This window comes from Scomber japonicus, chromosome 20 (genome assembly GCF_027409825.1).
Source record: "Scomber japonicus isolate fScoJap1 chromosome 20, fScoJap1.pri, whole genome shotgun sequence".
Lineage (NCBI taxonomy): Eukaryota > Metazoa > Chordata > Actinopteri > Scombriformes > Scombridae > Scomber > Scomber japonicus.
In genome coordinates this window covers 13361553-13384840 of record NC_070597.1, presented here as the reverse complement: position 1 = coordinate 13384840, position 23288 = coordinate 13361553, and the positions used below count along the sequence as shown (strand labels likewise).

Here is a 23288-nt window from a genome sequence, read left to right as displayed (position 1 = left end):
CCCCCTTTCCTCCCTCCCTTCCTTCCTTCTTCCTCCCTCCTTTCCTTTCTTCCTTCCTTCCTCCCTTCCTTCCTTGACTCAAGGACAACAGGAGGGTTAAAAAAAACCCAAAACACTCATACAGTCAGGTTAATAGGACACAACATTAATCTGATAAAGCACTGTCTGATAAAATATTGTGTAACTACACCATTGCCTTTGGTTTGATAATATGGATAACTATGGAGCCAAATCTGGGTCATGTTTTCTTTATTTGAAAAAGAGATTTGAAACTTAAAGTCCAAGTTTTGATAAAGAACTACTGTATATAGTAGAAATGTATACATTGCATTACATGACAGAGGGCTCATTGTTATGCTGTCGTTCATTATACCACGCCGTCAAAGCAATATCAAGTCTGAGACTGATGAAAATTTTAACCTGAAAGTGAAAAAAAGACTTGAAAACTGAAAAGATGATATTTTTTTATTTTAATACATTGTTGTATTTCAAAACTTGGACTTTCAGTTTCAGATCCTTTTCGACTGAAGACAACATATGACCCCAATTTGGCTCCATACGTAACATTAATAAAGACATTGATATCCAAACGTTTACTGTCTCATCACACCAAAAGAAAAAGTCAGACACGTGACTGTTGTTAATCTATGATTAATTTATTTAAAAACAAAATCTAATAATGCCAATTGTGCTTTGCCCTCAGAAAGCAACAACAACAAAAAAGTGACACTTTTCTTTTTAGTAGCTGGTGATTCTTCTTATGGTAACCACAAGTTCTCTGCTCTTATGTATGTGTGGGTTTTTTTTGTTTTTTTTTAAAAGTCACAATCTACTTGTGTTGTTTTGGATTCCCACACGGAATAATCTTTGTTAACATGCACAAAAACAGAACAAAAAACACAACCAAAGAACACTACAGTGCATTAAAAAGGCACCTGCTCCCCAGGTACAGGCGTTTTTTTTGTTTTTTTTTTAATCCTACAAAGTTATATAGCTGTGGCGAGATGTTGTTAATGCAGCTTAAAGAGCCAAAGAGTCTCAACAACCGCCATGAGGAGTTCATATCTGTACCACTGAGTATTCTACATTATCACATTGACCTTTTAGGGGGACAGATGAGATACATTCAAGAGGTAACAAATTTAATCTCCTACACAAACAAGCTACCTTTCTCTTCGACATAATTCACACACTAGACTGTAAAATACAATTCTCAGGTTAATTAGAGTTCACATTGAAGTGTCGATGATTAAAGGCGATGAGAGGAAACATGCAATACAGTACGTAGAGTGGTTTTTATATTGGCGGAGAGGTCCCTCTGTACAGGAACCTTTTTACAGGCTGTGGGCTCAGAAATGCGTTTCAGCATGGACAAATGTGCTGCGTGGATGTCTTCTTATTTTGCGCGCTCTGCTCACATTTCCATTTTAATAACATACTTTTCTGTTCTTCCACATGCTTCGGGTGTCATACATCAATCCACAACAAGCAATCATCAACATTTCTGGGTCATTTTTTTCTTACATAGATTTGGAAAAAAAAAGTGCACGAAAATATGCAGATTTATATTATTCAATAAAGTTGTATGTTAAATTAATTGTAACAAGCAGTGTGTTGTAGACCGTTGTCACGACATCCAATTCTCATTTAGATCATTTTTAATCAAAAAATTACCCTGACAGCTTAAGAATGTATGTTTCTAACATTCATACCGTCTTCACATTATAGATCTGAGATTTGGGTTCGCATTTCCTCCCCATCATGACAGCCATTAATCAAACTTCCTCTGACCTTTCCAAGCACTCGCCTCCTTTTTCCAGTCAGCTGTGTGCGCATCATTTCAGCATCGCGCACACTCACAAACCAACATAAGGTCAGCTGTTACACATTTATGTTCACGTACAATTCAAAAAAATGTTTAGATTTAGAATTAGACGGATAAATATTGAGTCCCAAGTTGTTTTAGGATAAAAATGAAAACTGGAAATTATTCTGGACCTACATGTACAGGTACTGTGCACTGAGGTTTCACTATCAGGTTTTATTCTCTCAGATTTTGTGATTGTTATGATCTCCCATATTTATTCCAACCCAGTTTGTATTTTGGGACACAAAAGTTGAACTATCAGGAAGTGTTAGTAAAAGTATGTTTTTAAACTGATTTTGTTTTTTTTTGTAAAGTAAGACAGTGGTACTGAAAAAACGGAAGTGAAACATATCAGTTAACCAAGAAAAAACAAGAATATGTAAACCTGACTATTATTTGTTGCAAGAATCTGTATTCAAAAGTAAACAATTCAAAAAAGAGAAAGGCATCCTCCGTACTTTCTCCAAGACGTCAAGTTTCTTAACAGCGTACATGCTGTATTTTCTTTACACAAACTTTCAGAGATGTGACCTTTTGTTTAACGGATTACACAGTGGATATGTACCATTTATTTTTCCACACTACGCAATTCCACTGTCTAACAAATGCCCAACAATTAGAGCAAAAAATGCTCTCTCAGCAGTGGTGCTATTTAAAGGCTTTTATACAGAGTGTACGTAATACAGGGAAAGAAAAGGTGGTCATCTGAAATCTCTGCTTTCCCTGAAAGTAAAGAGTTTCTGAGCTTGTCTCGTTTGAAATGAAGCTGATGGCTGGTTTTAGGTATTTTAAGTGCTGTGCTATGTAACATTCATTGAAAGGTGATTACAAGTGTTACACATACAGAGATCAAACTCACTCTTCATCAAAACCCATGACAAAAGTGTAACTGAATGCACTTAAGATAATAGTGGTTTGAAAGCACTTAACTGTGGATGGTCATGTTTTAAACTATGCCTGACTTTCAATGAATACATCTTGTGTTTGCTAAGCAGAGATTTTTGCAAGGTTGAACTGGTTTGCTGCTTATTTTTTTGATATCTGAGTAACAGTAACTGTGCAGCATTACTGACCTTAATTGTTTCTATGTAAGATTAGATTCAGACAGATATTTTTGTAAATTAAACTTTGGATATGTATGCAGGGACGCTGTATCCCTCAGGAGTCAACAAATCTTTCTAATGTTGCTATAATGTTAAATTTGATGACACCTGAGTGCACACATTTTAGATTATGCACGAGAAATAAACTGATGAACTATAAGGGAGATTGTTCTTATGGTCTATGTACAGGAATTTCTTTCTTTCATTAAATGTCTGACTAGTTTTCTACAGTAGGATTGTTGGGTGCACTGGAGAGAATACAGCAGTTTCACAAACGAGCAGTAAGAGTTAATATAAAAATGCCTTTGTTGTTGGTTATGTTTAACCATTTTCTATGCATATTTTGCTTGTTCACTTGTATAGACGAGAGGCAGCTTGCTTTGTTTGAATTGCTGTGATTCTAACCTGCTGAGTATATTTCTAAAATTCTGATCATATTAAAACCTCATAACTTCACTGGCAGAGTTCACAAAGAGAGCATTATACCTGGAGGTACCTCTTCAATGAACCGCATGTGTGTTTTGTTTTTTTAAAATCAGCTGCACAGTTCTACGTCAGACAGTCAGACTGGAACCAAAAGGGAAGACTGGCTTCAAGTCTCTTCTGGCTAACAGCTAAAAGTTAGCGGTGGTCACGTGAAGGCACTTCCTGGTAAAGCTTTCCACAGAGTAGCACCTGGGATTGTTTAGAAGTAACCAGTAGAAGCCCTTTGTTGGAAGGTGCCTGGGGGTCTGAGCTGGGCTGAAGGTGACGAGGTCACAGAAGGGTGAATCCTAAAATATACTGCAGGAGTTTGTTCCGATTGGCCTGAGGTAGAAAGGTGCTGCTCAGCTCCAGAGTTGTCACCCGGTTCTCTCTTCTCTCCTTCAGCACCTGCAAAACATGACAAGACAAGAGGTATGTCTTAACTCCAGCTGGATTTAAATATAATGTAAAGTAAAATACTGAATTCACTATTTAAATACAACACCGTCTCACCCCCAGCTCTTTGAACGTCCGCACTGTGTTCTTTACCAGGTAATGAGTAGCACTTTCACCTGAAAAAGAAGATATTGGGATTACAAAGGGCACAGATATATTAATCATTTCTGTCGAATTTATTATTCTTATAAAAATCACAAGTTAAAGATAAATGACTTTACAATTTTGTCTAGAGTGTACTGTGTGTGGAGACATATTGCATTATTACCATAAGCAGCCACTCCCCTCTCCGTACGGGTGAGCAGGTATCTGAAGAGCCTCTGAGTGTAGTCAGACTCCGCCATGGGCTGACTCAGACTGTGGACGAAGATCGCAGCCCCGCCGTAGGCCTCCAGCACCGGGCTGAGCAGTCGTTGAAGGAAGATGAAGAACTCCTGGTGCTCTGCAGAAAGGCTCACCTGAAAAAAAAGTTGGACCAACGTGTTTAATGTTCTGACACCTTGAGGTGTGAGAAAAGAGGGAGAGAAAGTGCCACAAAAATCAGTTTCTGGCAGTGAGTGTTTTTAATGATCCACTGTTATGTTGGCTTCAACAATTAAGTATAAGTCTATTAAACCAGACCTTTAAGTAGCGATCTCTCTGCTCCTCTCCAAAGTCACTATCTTCATCCTCCTCGTCGCTCCTCCAGGAGAGGGGCTCTGGGAACTTTTTAGGCCAGGGTTCCTCTGTGGGGCTGGGGCTCAGTTCCTCCTGGTCCTCCTGACACACAGACACATTCACCTCAACAATTCTGACCACTTGTGCCATGATAAAAAGAGAATCTCACAAAATACTACAAATATGTGATTATAGATGGCAGTACTTCCAAAGATGTTTGGCGGGAGCCAACTTCCAACATTAGCTAAAGTGGTTACTGTCACTCTTGTCCACCAACAGTGCACACTGACCTCTGCTACATAGAGAACTCCATACTGGATCAGCCGCGTCACTGCATCATGGAACACCTGGTAAATAGTCTGACAGGGCTGTGGGACAGAGAGGAGGAAAAGCTGTGAAACATGGAAGAAACATTCAAATGATCTGAGATCAGAGAAAACCTAGTGTTGCTATGGGCTGGTCATAGTACTCCTAACATGTTTTCTGACTACTTGATGAGCTCCTTTTGTGCAGTTTGCAAAGTGCAGAAATGTGTCAGAAATGAGCAGGACTTACTGGTGCAACGGCCACCTCGTTAATAAGGAAGTGGGAGAGCCCGGCAGCTTTGCGGATGAGTCTCTCCTGACTGAGAGGGAAGCTATCGGGACCACCAGGCTGCTGATTAGACTCTGATTCTACCACCAGCTCTCGCTGCAGTGACAGGATGCTGCAGGCTGGACACAAATGATGAGAGAAATTTAGAAGAGACAAAACTAACATCTGTTACATCTGTAGGCCTGAGGAAACTGTGAGTCTCTCTAAACATTACTGCCACAACAGTCTAACCCTTAGAGAATATTTTTTCTCTATCAAAAGGACAGAAGAGTAACAGATCAGTGATCTACATCAGAGTGAGTACAAAACTTAACCAGATGGCTCAACATACCAATGATTGCATCAGAGATGAAGACGTGGAAAAGGCCGTTGCTGTAGAAGTTGAGCTCGAAAAGCGCTGGCACAGTTTGGCTGGGTGCAATGGTGAACTCTCCGTTGCGATTTGCACTGCTGGTCACATTGACGCAGTTTCCCAGCAGGTGGAGGGCACGCATTACTACATCCTCTGAGTTCCCCGAAAAGCCCAGGTCAAAGTCCCGTGACAGGATCTCCTCCTTCATGTTGAAGAAGTCTTCCACCAGCTTGGACAGCACCACACCCTGGAGCAAAGTGGAGGAAACACATGCTGAAAATGTGCATCTTGCCCAAAAATGACTGACCCCATAAACCGCAAACATCCAGAAGAAGTGTTTAATGTGTAGCACTGGACAATTCCTCAGGGCAGTGGATGCTTTTCATTTTAAGACACTTGCATCAATGTGCCAGCAGAGGGCAGACACTCTCTGCTAATGTACAGCAGTGTTGAGAGAGGATTCAGCAAGAACAAGATCTCCACATTCATTACCACCATGCAGAGGTCTGTGACATTTAGATCACCTTGGCTAGTGTACAGGGGATAGCGTGATGGGGAGGAGGTGGATTAAGATGAAAAAATGAGAGCGAAAAAGAGGAGGAGGAGTTGAAATCTAAAGAACAGAACAGGGGGGAAAAGGGAAAAGAGGGTGCAGTAAGTACAAGCAGAGCAGCAGGAGAGAAGGTTATAGAGAGGACAGCTGGACTTACCTGTCTGTGTCTGTACAGCAGCAGGCAGGCAATAATGTGGGTAGACATGATCGCTGATGACTTATTAGCCGCTGTGAGGGAAGATACAAAGAGAAGACGATATGTTGCAACATACAACAGAAAGATAACAGCCAAACATAAAGTGTTTGAACTGAACTTAATGCCACACAGCTGAAAGACACATGATAGAGTTCAGACCTCAATCAAAGACCAACAGCCTTACAACTTTGAAAATGACCAAACATAAAAATGTCCTGACTAAGACAATAACATCAATGCTATATGGGAAATTAATGTTGAGCAAAAGGAAGGTATACAAGCAAGACTGGTTAATAATGACTAACATCATACTCTAACAAACATTTTCACTGTGATAAATTACATTACAATTTTATTTATTTGGCAGCTTGCTGGCTTAAAATAAATCCTATAAAAATGTTTAATGTACTGGATTTGTTTTAGGTAATTAGTTATGGAAAGATCCAAGAGTTAAGTATACTGATGATACAGAGAGAAAGAGAAATGGATATGTGTGATATGTGTGTGCGCACATGTGCTCACGTCTTAGGATGAGGGTTACTATTGGTCATCTTAAGTTCAAGTTCAGGAGTGTAAAACATTAGTGAACACCAACACTTGTACTCCACTCCACCTCTCTTCTGCCTCTCTATCCTCCCCTTCACCCTATTGGCTGAAAACAACATGCCATCCAGCTGGAGGCTTTGTGATTGGCTGAGGGGGGAAAAAAAATTGAGCTAGCATAGGAGAATGCAGCTGAATGAGCTGGGGAGAACCGGTTTCTGTTGTGCTACCCTGGGGCAAAAAGCCCTGAGTGATGTGGAGCGGATGGACTGATGCTGTGCTGTGTTGGATTTCAATTAATGAAGGCAGAATGATGGATAGAGTTTCATGAATGCTGCCTTTGCTCCGGCAAGCAGGTGTACCTTTAACACAGGATGAAAAGGAGTACAGTTGTGTGTGGACAAGATAAAAGGATACAAGGAGACCCTCATGAAGCAGCAGCCAGATGCTCGAACATCATAAGTGAATGAGATGTGATTGAATAAATAATGCTACACTACATATAGCTGAACGTGGCTTCCTGGTGAGTTTGTGATGACTCATGACTTGTCACGTCTTTTGCTTATTGTCTCATCTTTCTAAACAACAAACTAACAACACAGAGCTATAAAATTCACTGTAACATTGACATTACAGGCGGAGTTTCTCGGTGGCGACAGGGTAGTATGCTGGCTGAGTGGTTGTAAATTTCTTACTGAAGAGGACGTGCTTGGCCAGGTTGTTAATAAGTTGTCTCCTGTAGATGTCATCATGCAGCTCCCTGTTCAGCTGCTCCTCCTCCTGCCCATTGAACAGCTGAGCGTCTGGCCTGGAAGAATAAGAAGTCGACATGTGAAAAACTGTGTACAAATTCTTTTATGTCAGCTTGAAATGGTACACATAATTTCAAACAGTGGTTTCCAACATCAAAGCTATAACTATCATTTCAGTAATTGGTTTCCTTCTCTCTGGTTGAATGGGTGTGTGAAATAAGTGAAATAGGTTGTTGAAAGGTTGGAAATTAGTGTAAGCACTGTGGCACATGATCTATAAAAAGAGAATTTTTAAAAAACGTTTTTGTTTAGAAAAACATGACATGAAATGTAATAAAATATTAAATCATACACATTTCGGTGTTCATGCAGGACTAGACATATGCTGTAAATGTAAACGAACTGCCCCTTATTTGACCTAAACACTAATCTGAGCTATATGTATTCTGTAATATGGCATTACAATTTCAACCAAGCATGCAATATATAATCAAGGGAGGACTGGCTTATATGTGGGACTTCTGGGAAGGATAGGCTATTCAGTAATGCCACCCTTTAGCATGGTGTGAGTTGTACTATAAATGCATTCAGGCACTTTTTATTTAATGAGTATTTCATGCAGCTTAAAGGGTTGAAGGGTTTTCGATCAGCTCTGCTGGCATGGCGTCTGAACTTGTGACTCTGAACCAGCTGCGATGGCGTGCTGCCGTCCTTCAAGTACTGTATAGCTGTATCCGTTTTATTATGCAGCGACAGCGCTGAACTGAAGTGACCCCTGCCGATGTTAACTCAAGTGCTGTTCTCAGATGTCAGATAACAGACCCTGCCGTGAAGTAGGAGGAGGGAGAAGTCGAGTGTGGGTATGAGGGTTTATTACGTTACAGGGGAACTGTCGGTTTGTGCATGTGCAAAGTGTAGAGGAAGATATCATTGACTTTCAGAACTGGAGGTGAAAGTTCACACTTACTGTGCAGAAATAATTGTGGGCATCAAGTTGTGTTCCAGGGATACTGGTGGTGGAATGTGGCGGCTTCTCTGGGAGTCCAAGTACTCCTACATTCAACAAACAAAAGGTTCATGACAAATACAGAGCCAGACAAACAGAGGGACAGCTCGCTGCTGGCTACAAACTTTTCTAACTTTTGGTTCATGAAAGCATTTTTCAGAATTTAACTGTGACCTTAATTACAGTTTAAACTTTAAAATCAAGGGTGTTCTCCAAATTGGTATAACAATCATAGTTTGCATAACAGCTGTAGTTGTATTTGTTTAAAAGCTGATATAGATGTGCAGTCAGTCACCTTTAGGGAAAAGGGCTGGTTGAAGTCAACTCGGACGCAACCGTAGTTCTTCCTCAGCATCCTGAAGACTCCACATGCTATTCCCCACAAACTCTCATTCTTCTTGGGCTTGCCCTGGTGGGATTGAAGAGTTCAGTTCAGACAGTTATAAAAAAAACAACCTCTAAATCACCAATTTAAAAGCCATAATGCATTTTATTGTGCTTTTTGGTGGTAGTTTTTAGTTGCCAAAGCAAACAGTAACGGACATCATCTAAGTTCTTACCAGCTGCTCACTATTGTAGTTGCCCTCAATAATACGGTCATACGAGATGCCAACTGGAACCACCAGTACGTCTGGGATGGAACCAGTGCACACCGTGTCCACCACGATGGACAGCATGCCTGCACGCGCTGTAGACGGCTTACCACTGCGGGAGCGTGTACCCTCCAGGTAGACTTCCATAAACTGCTGCTGACGTAGCAACTCCTCTGTATACTGGAGTAAAATGGGAGAAAACATGTTTAAGTGGGATAAAGTTAAATTTAAGAAAAGGTGGCATTGCTTATTAGAAAAGAGACAAATGTGTCATAATACATTATAAAACACAAAACTGACTCCAATGCAGGGCGGAGGTGAGACAGGTGAAGGAATTGCAGCTGCTGTATATGCAGCCTAACAACAAGTTAAAAATGAGTGGTGGTCATTAACAGTCTGATCCCTCTACACACTACGGGGAACCAGGCACGTGCCAAGGCAGCCATGTTGTGTAACAGTATGAACACAGTTGTCTCTTGCTATGTGGAGACTTTTGAGAAGAGATGCTTTAGCCTGAAATAGACCCTATAAAGACTTTTTAGAAGATATGCTTTAGCCTGAAATAGACCCCAGGCTGTGACATTTAGCTGTGAAGAGAGACAGACATCCACGTTCAGCTTTCACAGAACGAACCAGAGTTAGGACAGTATGTGGTTTTGTTTTATTGTTAGCATTTCTGCCCATAAACGAGTTCAGCTAATTACTTTTCTGTGAACCACACAGGCATGCCTGCTTAAAGTCTTATCTTCCACCACACTGAGGCACTACTTGGTCCCATTTTCAAAACTGCAGTGACAAATTTTAATACCCTGTTTGGGAGAATGTCCAGTAAAATACTGGCGGCACAATGGGATAAGATATAGGTCATCATTTCCAACAGTTACTCGTGTCGTCAGCTGATAACTCTTATCTTAGGAGCACAATACAAACTTAACTTTGACGAACAATATACAGTTCAGCCTAACTCTCTCGCACAAACTCCACACATAAATAATAACAGTAATTCTCAACTCTGATAGAATGGTGCTAATAAATAAATCCAGTAAGTAGGCCAACTATTTTGTAGAAAGCACATTTAGAGTCCTCCAAGTCCTCTGGCATGCTACAAGTAGCTTACGATGACAAAGCATTCATATTCTCAGTAGAACAGCTCTTAGACTAGAAGCCTGTAAAGCCTCATTATCCAAATACTAGAGCTGAACAAAAGGTTCAGATTCCAGTTTTAATCAGGTTCTCTAATTTCTCATGAAGTCTATTCAAAAAGCTTTAGCATGAGGGACTTTCTTGAGATGCATAGTGTGCACAGTAGGTTTTCAAAATATATTTCAATGAGTAGACAAGTTATAAATCATAATATAAAATATAAAAATAAATAATTTTCACTATACATAAACCTGTTGTATTAAAAATTAGTATCCCTTCACAATTTCACCCAGGCAACCACCAGTCACAAGCAGTGATGGGAATAATGGCGTTATAAATAAACAGCGTTACTAACACCGTTACTTTTTTCAGTAACGAGTAATCAAATTAATGACTGTTTCTCTCATTACAACACTGTTACCGTTACTGCCAAAAAAAGGCGGTGTTACTTCTTCACACCTCACTGAAGCGGTTTTCGCCCAAACAAGCGCTTCTTTCTCTCGGTCTGCGCGTGTGTATGTTTATGTGACTATCAATGCAGCGCGTGTGAGCAAAGTGTCCTGATAGCTCTGTGTTGCTGCTTATTAGACCAATCGTGTACCCCGGCTGATTGGGGCAGCCAAGTAATTTGACATATTTGAACAAGTGACGTAATAGTTACTTTTCCTGGTAATTAATTACTTTGACATTGATGTAACTCAGTTACTAACTCAGTTACTTTTTGGGAGAAGTAATGAGTAACTATAATTAATTACTTTTTCAAAGTAACGTGCCCAACATTGGTCACAAGAGTCAAACTGAGACCATCTGTAGTTATATATCATCAATTTAAACAGCAAGCTACAACTCACAGTTTTTTCATGTGATACTGCATACTACTTACACATCTTTTCATTACTACATGCATTATTAGATTGCTGATAATGGGTATAGGTATGTTATATCAGACATATAAGCTTGTAGGCTTAATCATAGTGATGAAAATCAGCATGTCTCAGTTGATTAGCATCTTATTAGTTTAATTAGTGTCTCAACAAATTCATTAAAAGATAAAAGGCTAATGGTGCAGTAGCCCTATGAATTCTGGAAAAACAGAAAACAAAATAGCTGGACAACAAACATTACGTAAAGAAAAGCTTTTAAGTTTCCCTCCCCATTATTCAGCACACAGCAGAAAAGCCTAAAGACCACTTGCAGTTACATAATTACACACTAGCAACAAAAAAATCCAACCCAAAACCAACTAGTAGACCTGACTCAGGGCATGTAAAGTCCCAGTTTTCTGTAAGATGCACAGAATTGTGTAATGGTATTTTAACAATGGGTTCACCTAATTGTATAACATTAGTAAGGTAAAAATAAACAGGACGGTAAGTCCACTTCAAGCTTCTCAATTTAAACATTGTTATTTATTTAGAACATTTTCTTCTAACACACAGTTGAATCTCACTCAGTTGTCCCTCCCCACTCCCTTACAGTCAAGATGGTGGCAAAACTGACAAATACAGGGATTTATTCATCACATATTGCGCTACATTTTGGTGGTATGGGAGATTAGCTGCAGACAGATAAATACAGACACTAAGACACACCAGGCTTACATGTGGCGGAGAAAAAAACCCACCAAAAAACACAGACTGACTCACTGTGTGCAAGAGGGATCTGTACAAAATGTCTTTCTTTCCATCTCCATTCTCCTCCATTCTTCGCCGTATGAAGAATCCTCCCAGTTTACGGATCAGGGTGCTGAAAACAATAAAAGTTTTATGAAGTTGGCTAGTTGGCTGCACCAGCACATAATCTACGGCTGTCAATATATAACTAACTAACAGCAATATATGTATATATATATATATATATATATGTATATGGATATAGTTAAGCTGAGTACTTATTTGCCCTTCATGATGAACACCCATGTATTTCATAATTTTCAAAACTATTTTAAAGTAGGTAAGAGTAAAACAGGTTGTAACCTGTTGTTAGCTAAGCTACCTGTCTATTTACAGTACTTTCCCCAATGTGAAATCAGTACTTTCCTTAGTTCAGTTTTCATTTCTTCGATTTATTTCCAGGGAATTCCCTTTCTTCTGATACCAAACTGATCTTTTCACTTACAGAGAACAAAAACACACCAGATCAAACTTGACGTGAGGCTACATGGGCCTTTACCTGAGAATGGGGATGCTTAGGTTGTTTCCAGCAGCGATGTGTGGGGCTTTGATGTTGTGACAGAACAGGATCAAAGTGATGAGCAGGTAGTCGATGTGGGATTTGTGAACAGGGAGGAAAACCATGGGCACATTTTGCTGCAAAAACCAGACAGATTATTTAAAAGACCAAAGATGACAGATGGGACAGTAAAAAAAAAAAAAGTATAACATGAACAATGTGCACACATTGCATTACATACTTAACAAAAAGTGCTGTTAACACTGTGTCAGTGAAATGTATTTGTGGCATGTCTGTCAGACATCGCCTGTATTTAGTTGTTACAAATTTTGTATGTGTATGTGTGTATGGAAAACAACTCCTCACACAGTGCAGATTCTCATTTAGGTGTATAATCAATTTTAACTGAGTGTGTGTGTGTGTGTGTGTGTGTGTGTGTGTGTGTGTGTGTGAGTGTGTGTGTGCGTATGTGTCGGTGCTACTGACCTCTGTAGCGGCTTTCTTGACCATTTCCAGCTGCCCCTTGTGGATCTGGATGCTCCAGAAGAAACCATTAAAGAGCCTCAGGAGCACCCAGCCTGTCAGCCTGAACAAGACAAAAAGTGAAAGGGTTGAGTAGAAACAAACAAAAAAAGAAGCAAAACTTGATTCAGTGTCAAATCCAATTCAGGGTAATTCAGTGATATATTATAATGACAGACACATCTCAGACTTCTGTATGTACCTGATGAAGGCTGGTGAAATGTTGGCCACCATCTCCTGGAGGAAGGCCCTGGCTTTCTGCTTTACTTTACTGATAGCTTTGTTCTGCTGACCAGGCTGGCCTGCTGCATCATCCATATCTGTGGCTACCTTCTCAATAGCCCTCTCCACTCTGCAACACATGAATCACAAACATTAAGATGCCATTATTGTCAACTGACACCTTCATTAATAACTATTGAGAGCAGAGTTTTTCAGAATTTCTATGAATGTGGTCTCCTTCTGCACACTTAATCCCAAACTGTATATAGCTGAGTGTTTTCACTCCCTGTATAGTTTAATCCTCTTGATGTTGCCAAGGTCATCAGTTTTAATCCCGCTGGGGCCGCTACATACTCTCATGATGCTCTAACGTGCACTGGATGGAACATTCCTACAAAGGTTTCGTATTACACTGACACCTACCCGCTGCTGTTGAGCACATTGTCCACCACGTTCCTGGTGAACATGTCCTTGTGGACATCCCTCTCCATGACAAAAAGGACATAGCTCAGCCTCCGCGCCAACCAACCCCGCTGCCTGCAGGAGCACAAACAAACACAAACGTGCACCAATGTACAACAGAGCAAGAGAAAACATATTTTGAAATACTTTATTCTGTGTGCATGAATTAACTGAGAATACAGACCATAGTAATAAACTGATTTCTGGTAACTCAGCTCAGGCTGATGGATTCTTTCGAAAAAAAGACTGCTGAAGTCTAAACCCTAACCCTGAACATGTACATAATATGATACAGATTTTTTTATATTTGGCAAAACTATAAATACTAACTTATCCAAATTGCCTTCCGTCCATCTTAGTTCAGGGATGTCTTTGTCTAAATGTTGATATAAACTTAGTTCAGTTTTTGAGATGAAATTTATAGCATGATGACTAAAATCATACATTATAGTGTGTATACTATATATATATTCAAAGGACTGGCTACCCCAAACCCACGTTCATAATGTTTAGAGTCAAGGTCTTAAGGTGCCTTGTTGAGTTTTGCCTACTAAGGCCAGTCACTGGATGCACGTATACTGTGTCCACTGACAAACACTTTGAATTATTCAACTGTCTACCTGTCCACTGTTTCACACAATGATCCCCTTAATTTAAAGCCACTAATTATACACAGGTTAGGAAGGCCAACACCTCTCTGCACTGTACTGATTATTACTATTACTACTACTATTACTAAAGGAGATATTTGAACTCAAGCTTTTGTTGCAAAGTACAAAGAGAAATTTAAGATAAAGATATGTAGTTTGTAAAGTTGTTTCTCTTACCAAGGCAATCAACTACTCAGAGCAACATATCATGGAAGGGAAATTATAACTTTAATGGAGTAGATTTTGCTTTGTGTACCTAGTGTGAGTCTCATTGATGTAGATGACATTGCGCAGACCCAGAGATGGAATACTGGGGTTGAACAGCTTCTCCTAGAATAGAAACAAAATGATAACTCACCACAAGAAGATGATTAACATTGTAATAACTGGAACTGAAACTAAAAAAAGAAAAAAACAAACTATGCTAGAAATGTTGCAGCATCTTTCAGAAAAATAAGATTTTCACTCTGATCACAAAAATGTTTAACCTGGCTAACACCAGACTGCGTCTCAATCTCAAGTGAGATTGAGGAAGGGTCTGGCGAGGAGTCGTTCATTTCCTCGTATTTGAGGTGGGATCAATGAATGTCGATCAAATGCTTCTGTACGCTACTGGACAAACTTACAGTCAATCATATCAACGATAGACTATGACATGTTCACAGCCTGTAGGGAGCAGCGCGAACACATCCTTTTTATGAAGGAAAAATCATGCAGTGCAAGTTTTTGTTCTATTTTCATCATCTTGAGCCCGCCTCCCCGTTCTGTGATTGGTTCCCTATCTCAGGCGAAAATTTTGTCTTGGTGGCCATGCTAACTTTCTGAGCGAAGTAGAATCTCGCTGGAATGAGAGAATGGGTATACCCTGGCTACAAAATGTTATGAAGAAAACCATAATATTCACATATCTGTTAAACAGTCTATAACTTGTAGTAAAATAACAATATATGTGTGCTTTGAAATAAATTTGGATGTGTTTGATACATAGAAAATACATTTTAAAGTTCAATTGGTCTTCAAAAAGCCATAGGTGGTGTGTGCATTTTGTCTCTCTCATTTTGTGTCTCATTTTCTTGCTAATTATACATATATATATATACATATCACATTGGAATAAACAATACACTGGACTTGACAAGAGTCTAGTACTGTAAATGTACTCATGTCAAGCTAATTAGTTGAGGTGTAACTTTACCCAGCTCTGTGGTGTACAGGAGTGACAGCAACGACCCACAAAGGGCCTCTTTCTGTTCAGCAGTCCCTCCTTCCACGTGCTGGTGACACAGCGCAGGACTGACGGGCTGGTGCTGCGGTCCTGGACACACATCCGTGCACAAAAATCAGTTATTGTGATGGAATAACAAAAAATACAAATGAGATTAGTAGCTTTATTGTCATTATATTGAGGGTCAGACAACAATATAACAAAATTTAGATAGCACTCCCTGAGCCATAACAATATTTAAGACAATTAAAAACAACTTAAGACATAAATAAAACATTAACAATCTATAAGAGCAACAAAGTGCAACATGCAATATAAAAGGTGCAAACAGTAGCAATTCTCATTATAACAGTAGGCCACTATCAGTGAGTGTGTGTGGGTGAGTGGGATGAGGGGATCAGGCCGTGTTCATTAGTTTAACAGCTTGGGGGAAGAAGCCCCTATTCTGTGGAACAAATGTGTGCTAAACCAAGATTAAACACTAATGATCCTGTAAGATGTGTAAAGCTGATCTTATAATGCCATTATAAGGATGAATTGTTGATTCGGGTCTGTTGTCTTACCGAGTCGTCATTGGGGTGTTTCCAACGGTTACACCACTGCTCTCCGTTGTTGACCTGCAGCAACAAGCCATCTGACAACTCCATATTCTGTCCTGTCCTTTCCGCTCCCTCCAGATCGCACCACTAGCTGGCAAGCTGGTAAGACACAAGAATATCAGAAAATGACATTTAAAATGAGTTTTATATAGCCACCTTAAAATTCATAATCTAAGTAATCATTCACAAAAATGCAAAATAAGACTTTTTTTCTCTCATGACTTTATGGACCTTGCTTTGTGCACTGGTGCAGTCATGTTGGAACAGGAAGGGGACATCCCCAAACTGTTCCCACAAAGTTGGGAGCATGGAATTGTCCAAAAGCTCTTGGTATACTGAAGCATTCAGAGTTCCTTTCACTGGAACTAAGGGGCCAAGCCCAGCTCCTGAAAAACAACCCCACACCATAATCCCCCTCCACCAAACTTTACACTTGGCACAATGCAGTCAGACATGTTCCGTTTTCCTGGCAACCGGCAAACCCAGACTCGTCCATCAGATCGCCAGATGGTGAAGCGTGATTCATCACTCCAGAGAACGCTTCTCCACTGCTCTAGAGTGGCGGCGTGCTTTACACCTATGCATCTGATGCTTTGCACTGCACTTGGTGATGCATGGCTTGGATGCAGCTGCTCGGCCATGGAAATTTTAGGTGGCCTACCACTTCATGGCTGAGTTGCTGTCATTCCACTTTGTTATAATACCACTGACAGTTGACTGTGGAATATTTAGGAGGAGCAAGGAAATTTCACGACTGGACTTGTTGCACAGGTGGCATCCTATCACAGTACCACGTTGGAATTCACTGAGCTCCTGAGAGCGACCCATTCTTTCACAAATGTTTGTAGAAACAGTCTGCATGCCTTGGTGCTTGATTTTATACACCTATGGCCATGGAAGTGATTGGAACAACTGATTTCAATTATTTGGATGAGTGAGTGAATACCTTTGGCAATATAGTATATGTTGGATGTTGTGAAGAGTATCACTATTTTACAAAGCCAAAGGTGATGTCCTTAGATGTCGTCCTTTGTCCTGACCAACAATCCACAAGTCAAAGATATTCAGTTTACTATCACAGAATAAAGAAATCATAAATTAATCACATCTGAGAAGCTGGAACAACAGAATCTAAAAAAAAAAAAAAGTAAAATAATTATTCAAAATGATTAATTATCAAAATAACTGATGAATAATTTTCTGGTATATTCTATTCATATTGTACTTCTATTTTTCTACTTTATTTATACTGTAATACATGTACAATAGCACAGTACACGCTACAACATCTGACTGTGAGCAGAGACCAGATGTTACCAGCCTCACTTCAACATGTCAGCTGAGAAACTTTGACCCCTCCCATGTGATGCATCACCCTGCTCTCATTAATCAACCTGCTTGTTGAGTTTCACTGATCACCTATTCCTATTGGGTCCAGTTAGGCCAGATTTTCTGAGTATTGTGACGCTTACATTGTTTCACTCATCCTCTGACACTTTACCTAGATACAATTACAGGCTAGTCCACAACACACTGAATAACAAGGAACAATCCACAGCAGAAAGCATTGTGCGGTACACACCCACAGATATGAAAGACACTATGAATAACCAGGTGACACTCTTAAAAAAAACTTGATGCTGCTTTAATGTCTGAATTCATTTTAATCAGTTTATCTTTTTGCATCTCCCTCATCACACTTCAATATCATTTAATCCTTCAGCAACTAGACTTGCTTAAGTCACACTAATGCTCATGAGTTATTTGACACACCAGTATAAACACAGATTTTTAACTAGCCTTGTATAATTACAATGTGGGTAGTATGTGTAGATAAATTGTGTTTAACTTCCCTCCACATTTTCCTGCACCCAGACCTCCCCGCTCATTTGCTGGCAAAAGTCTATTGGGTCAGCCAAAACACAACTTGGAGATCTGCATTAGATCACAACCACCTTTCCTCATTCTTTAAGTAGTGGTGCCTTCAAGAACAGTGGAAACACTCCCATTCACCATGTTACACTCGCAATAGGCGAAAGCAGGCACTAAAATATCATGTACTAAATACACTAAAATATCAATATATTTTGGAAGAAAACTAGTTTCATGATACAAAGCTAAATATCGCACTGTTGAATCAAACACAACCACAATCAGACCAGAGAGATTTTACAGATGTTAAATTTGTAAAATATCTCTGCTAAGCTACACTGCTACGTTTCTCTGTGATTCATCCAGCTAAGCTGAATCTAACACAAACAACCCAACACTAGCTTTAGAGTATAATGTGAGAGCAGAGATGTGGCGCCACTATTACAACTTATGAGACTGAACATTTTGCTGTGTAATCAGACAAAACAGAGTGTGGAAGAGAGATCACAGCAACTGTAGAGACCACACTTCAAATGTACAAACATTTAAAACTTTGTCAAACTAAATTGTTCCTCATTAAAGATAAATATAGTTTTACAGTAGTGCCACCAAAGCAAATAATATAAATGTTTTTCATCTACAGAAGCTACAAAGTCAGTTTATAGATAACATGAAGCTGTACAGCCCTGGGATACACCACCACCAGGAAACCTGGACCAGCAGCACAAATAATGAGCCCCTGAGGAGTACTGGGATGACTCACTACTGTATTCACTGTAGCTCTATAAATATCTGTTACACCTTAGTTACAGAGGCTTCATTAATCAAATGTTTTGATTAATCAGTTATCTATTAGTATCAGTGTGGGGCCATTTTTTTAATGTTTAATCAGAGACTTAAGACTTTCAGACAGTATAGAAAAGGTAAGCATTTAGGGTATGCTAAAAACATGTTTATTAAGTATTAAAATCTGTTGATTCAGCTACTTAACAAAAAGAGACGTAATTTCTCTGTTTATATGTATATAATATTTGAGGGATAATTATCCACCTATTATCGACCAGTTTTTCCTTGCAGTTTGTTATTTGTGTGTCTTTTTTAGAGGCCTGAAATGACTGTCACTCACATGGTCTCACACTATGCTGGTTACTGTCTTGCTCACCTTTTGTTACATTGGAGGTGTGCAGCGTCTGGGCCCCAAACACCCACAAAGACAAGACAATGACAAACTTTGACAACGCACAGAGTCAGCCTGCTGTTTCTCTATTGTTTCCTCTCTACTTATTAGCAGGTGAGCGATAGCCAGGACGAGGTCGCTGCAGTGGGACACAATGAGCTTCAGGTCATTCAAAGACTCTTTACATAAAGTACAGTCCACACAGTCCAGTTCACTTAAATGTGGATTTGATACCAAAACAGGGAGGTAGATTAATTAAGGTACTGACTCTAATTTTAGTAATTAAGGACTGCAAATGGAGCTGATTATTATACAATTAACATTATACAATTAACTCAGATTTTTTGGCACTTCTCCTGCCTATTTAATCTTTCCTTTTTTCCATCTAACTTAATCTTATTCTTCTTAGCCTTTTTATCTTTTTTTAAACTTTAATATATTATTGTTGTGTGCATCTTTTTCTCATGTGTTTGTGGCGTGTATGTGTTATTTGTTGTTGTGTGTAAGGTGAGCAACAAAGTAAGAATGAACCTTGATGAACAGCACTTACACTTCACTTTACTATATGCACACTTTACATTTAAACACAGGCATATTTCACAACTATCCATATTCAATATAGTAGAACCCAGTGAGTTGGAGATGAACCTTGACCACGCGATATGTTGGTGATAAGATCCAAAAGTATCCTGCTTTGATGCTGATGTGGCTGATACAACAAACTACTCAAATAATTCAGAAGTTTCATGATGAGTATTTAGCGTGGGTGTGAATGAGTATATACTGTCACGATGTACTAAAACCGCTGTGCCAAAATATTTACAGTTCAACGATTAAAATGCAGAGTACATGATTAGTCTGACAGCCAGTAAGAGACGAGGACAAAGTGCAAAGAAAAAACAAAGATAATTGACAGAAAACACCACAGCCAGTGTGTCTCATTAGTTGGAAATAGGTTAGTGAGTCATTTTATGAATGAATGCTCTGATGCTAAACTCTGAATGTGTGTCAGAAGGTAGTGGAGCTCATTTTTTGTGGACAGTCAGTCCTGAGATGGATGGTAGACAGGAAGGGGCCAGCCTCACATAAGTGTCCAGCAGTGGATGTATGCACTTTGTCCTGCTGTTGTGGAGTGATGGCTGCTCGAGGATACGCACACTGATGAGGGAAAACTAGGTTCTCTAAATGGTCAATGACCAGGAGTACTGCACATGATGGGGTGACTTTGTTGGAGGCAAAACAAAGACGTTGAAGAATGAATAGCAGTAGGGATTAAGTAACACATGATGGGCAGGCATGTGACATTAAAGTTTCCATGAAGATTAATCCGACTATATTGTGCCTTCTTTAGCATTCATATTAATATAATTAAATCCATTTCATCTTGATTCCCAAAAGATACAAGGATGTGTTGGGATGATAAGAATTGAGATGTCGCTGCAGTATTTATAAGGAATGCACTAATATAATTTTGAGGCAACATTACAAAATATCCAATACTTTCCATTAATATAAAACAGGCTGGGAAAACTCATACAAATATGAGCCTAAGCCTAAGGTTAACCCTTGGTCTACATACCTCTTCTATCTTATCTGTGAAATTCATTAAGATAATTTAGTTATAGCACTATATTTACTGTGAAGTTAAGCAACACACACCTTGCAAATATATATATTTTTAAAGTCAAAACATTGGCAAAATACAACAAGTTATAAACAGTAAAAAATAACATTATACACCTGCATTTCTTTTAGAGCTGATATCAGAAGTCAGGCAGTATTAAGCGTCTTATGTAAAATGGGAAATCCTTTTTTATGAGACTACATTTGTACTCAATCACATTGTATTTGTCTTTACGTACACTTGACAAGAGTTTCCCTCCTACTATACATCACTAGGTTAATCCGTCTCACACAATCCAAGCTGTCTGCAATAAGCAGGTCAAACAGGAGAAGTCTCTCTGTGACAGATGGGCTGTGTGCAGATAACTAGCTGTGCAGACAACAATGGCTCAAAAAACCAGGCTGGCTGACGCCTGTCGTAGTTACAAAGTCACGACGATTTTATTTTGTTTGTTTGTTTATTTGAAGGGCGTCTCGTTTCCTAATAATGCAGAATGCTAGTCAAATAGCCCTTGCACCATTCGGCGATTAGTGTTATAAGTGATTGAACCGTGTCTCTCACCGTCTCTAGCACATTGCAGAGAGCCACATGAGGCAAACCTGACGCTTCTGTAGAGCTTTACAGGCACCGACAACGGGATTCAATTAGCCTGACGTACGATAGGTACGTCAAAATAGGATTGCAGTTGACGTTAGTTCATTTAATTCGAGTCACCGGGGCAGACAGGAGACGTTAAACCTCCACCGGTGCTTGCCAAGGTTCTTCTTGAACTTCAATGTCAATGCAGAGTTAACCGGCTAACGAAAGGCTCTGTGTCGCCGAGAGCAGCCCTGACGTGATTTAGCTTTTAACCGGTCATAAATGTGCCAAGCTAACGTTACAATACCGTTATTGTTGCCATGACAATGCACACACGCGCGGCATTTAGTAGCAGTTACTTTAACGTCGGGAATGTAGCTGCTAGCACTAGCCCGCTAACAAGGGGCTAGCCAGAACGACATCTCTTACCTTCAATATTGTGTTACGCTGACTCATATCTCAAAAATAAATCCGTCGACAGAACCGCACTCAGCCGTTTTGGTTAGGTGCTTTTTTATGGGCCCGTGTGTCTCGCCACAACAGCTCCCCTAATGTTCCCTTCTTCCTCCTCCTCAAAGGACTGGACGGCTTTCAGCGCTGACAGGCAGAGATGTGTGACAGCAGGCAGCAGGAGCGCTGTTGTTGCGGAGTTGCCAACTACGCACTTCGGACAGTATCCAGCAGGGGGCGGCGCTGCTCACTGGAGTGCTCACTCACTACCTAGTTACCTAGTTACTCAGTTACCCAGTTACTTACTTACGTAGTTACTGTAACGTTCCTCTTCTTCGATCCGTGTAACGCGTTTCAGTTCAATTTTCCATAGAAATAAAGAAGAAGTGGAGAAAAAGTTCACATAAGATTTGTATTAACAAGAAAGCATTATTTCCTGTTTTGTGTATCAAAATATCAATTTTTGTAGCATTATAAACCTTTTTATTTTCTTAGATAAGATGTGTCTTTATTGTTCCCCCTTGGCCTTGGAAGAAATTCAAATTGACAAAAGCAGTATATAGGGGAAAAGTAGCAGCATAAAGGTGAAAGTGATAAACATAAATACAATAAAATATTATATACAGTAAAACACTCTGTAAATAAATCTGCAATAGGCTATATAAATGTGCAATATGTAGAAGTTCCTGAGAATAAGTTATTTTGAGTCTCTACAATGTATTAAAAAAATATATTCCAAATGTTTTAATTAAAGATGTCTGTCACTTATACTTTTGACGTTATTTATTTTATTTATTTCTATTTAAAGTATTTTACTTCTTTATGCCTCGTTTATTTATTTATTTATGAACTGGAATGACTGATTGCTTGTATATTTTTTTGTTTATTCCATTTTATATCCTGTTAAATAAAGAATAAATAAAATGGTCTTTTTGTTAGTCAGTTCAACGTATAATTAAGATTTTGGAGTCATTTTCTATAAGTGGAATGTTGGATTGAAAAACAGATAAATCGAAAATGATGTTCCTTATATAATAAATTAATAATTGAAAATTGGAGAACTGAATTTAATTTTCTAAAATTGTATTTTGGTTTTTCAAACAGCAGTTGGCAACCAGCGTTTTAGGTGCATAACCTCTACCTTCTGAAAATGTACAGAAAAGAAATCCTGCAAAACAAACTCAGAGAAAACTCTTCTGCTCTGCCCGCAGTTTCCTTAAAGTTTTTATGCTGAGCTTGTCTTTCTTTCTTCATACTGAGTACAGTCCATGATTGCATGCATAATAGCCTCCTCAAACTGTCAGTGCTCACATAAATTGGTTGGGTGCTTTCCTATTATATAATAATTATTTCCTAATATAGTGTGCTGTTTAAATTAGAGTTACCTCACCTTATTCTATTATTATTGCACATGACTTCTTTCCTTGACGTATCTATATTTCTTACTGAATTGT

At 39.2% G+C, this 23288-nt stretch overlaps 1 protein-coding gene across 1 annotated transcript; it reads right to left on the bottom strand.

Annotated features, from left to right (window-relative positions):
* Nucleotides 1–635: 635 nt before the first annotated feature.
* Nucleotides 636–21969, bottom strand: gpam (glycerol-3-phosphate acyltransferase, mitochondrial). Its single transcript, XM_053341321.1, has 21 exons — nt 21814–21969; nt 16097–16231; nt 15504–15623; nt 14565–14638; nt 13620–13733; nt 13177–13326; nt 12939–13038; nt 12453–12589; nt 11927–12026; nt 9105–9317; nt 8840–8953; nt 8506–8591; nt 7482–7594; nt 6205–6275; nt 5474–5741; nt 5104–5261; nt 4839–4916; nt 4513–4650; nt 4160–4349; nt 3949–4007; nt 636–3843 (listed from the first exon to the last, which is right to left on the bottom strand). Exons 2-21 carry the CDS (start codon nt 16178–16180, stop codon nt 3727–3729), a joined length of 2484 nt encoding a protein of 827 aa, XP_053197296.1. The 5' UTR covers nt 16181–16231; nt 21814–21969; the 3' UTR covers nt 636–3726.
* Between the last annotated feature and the right edge of the window lie 1319 nt (nt 21970–23288).

Excerpts from the sequence above, each read along its gene's own strand:
- gpam (XM_053341321.1), bottom strand. The coding sequence starts at position 16,180 with ATGGAGTTGTCAGATGGCTTGTTGCTGCAGGTCAACAACGGAGAGCAG. Across the intron at positions 12,027-12,452 it reads CTAAGCATCCCCATTCTCAG|CACCCTGATCCGTAAACTGG; the intron begins GTAAAGGCCCAT and ends TATTGTTTTCAG. Across the intron at positions 3,844-3,948 it reads GGACGTTCAAAGAGCTGGGG|GTGCTGAAGGAGAGAAGAGA; the intron begins GTGAGACGGTGT and ends CATGTTTTGCAG.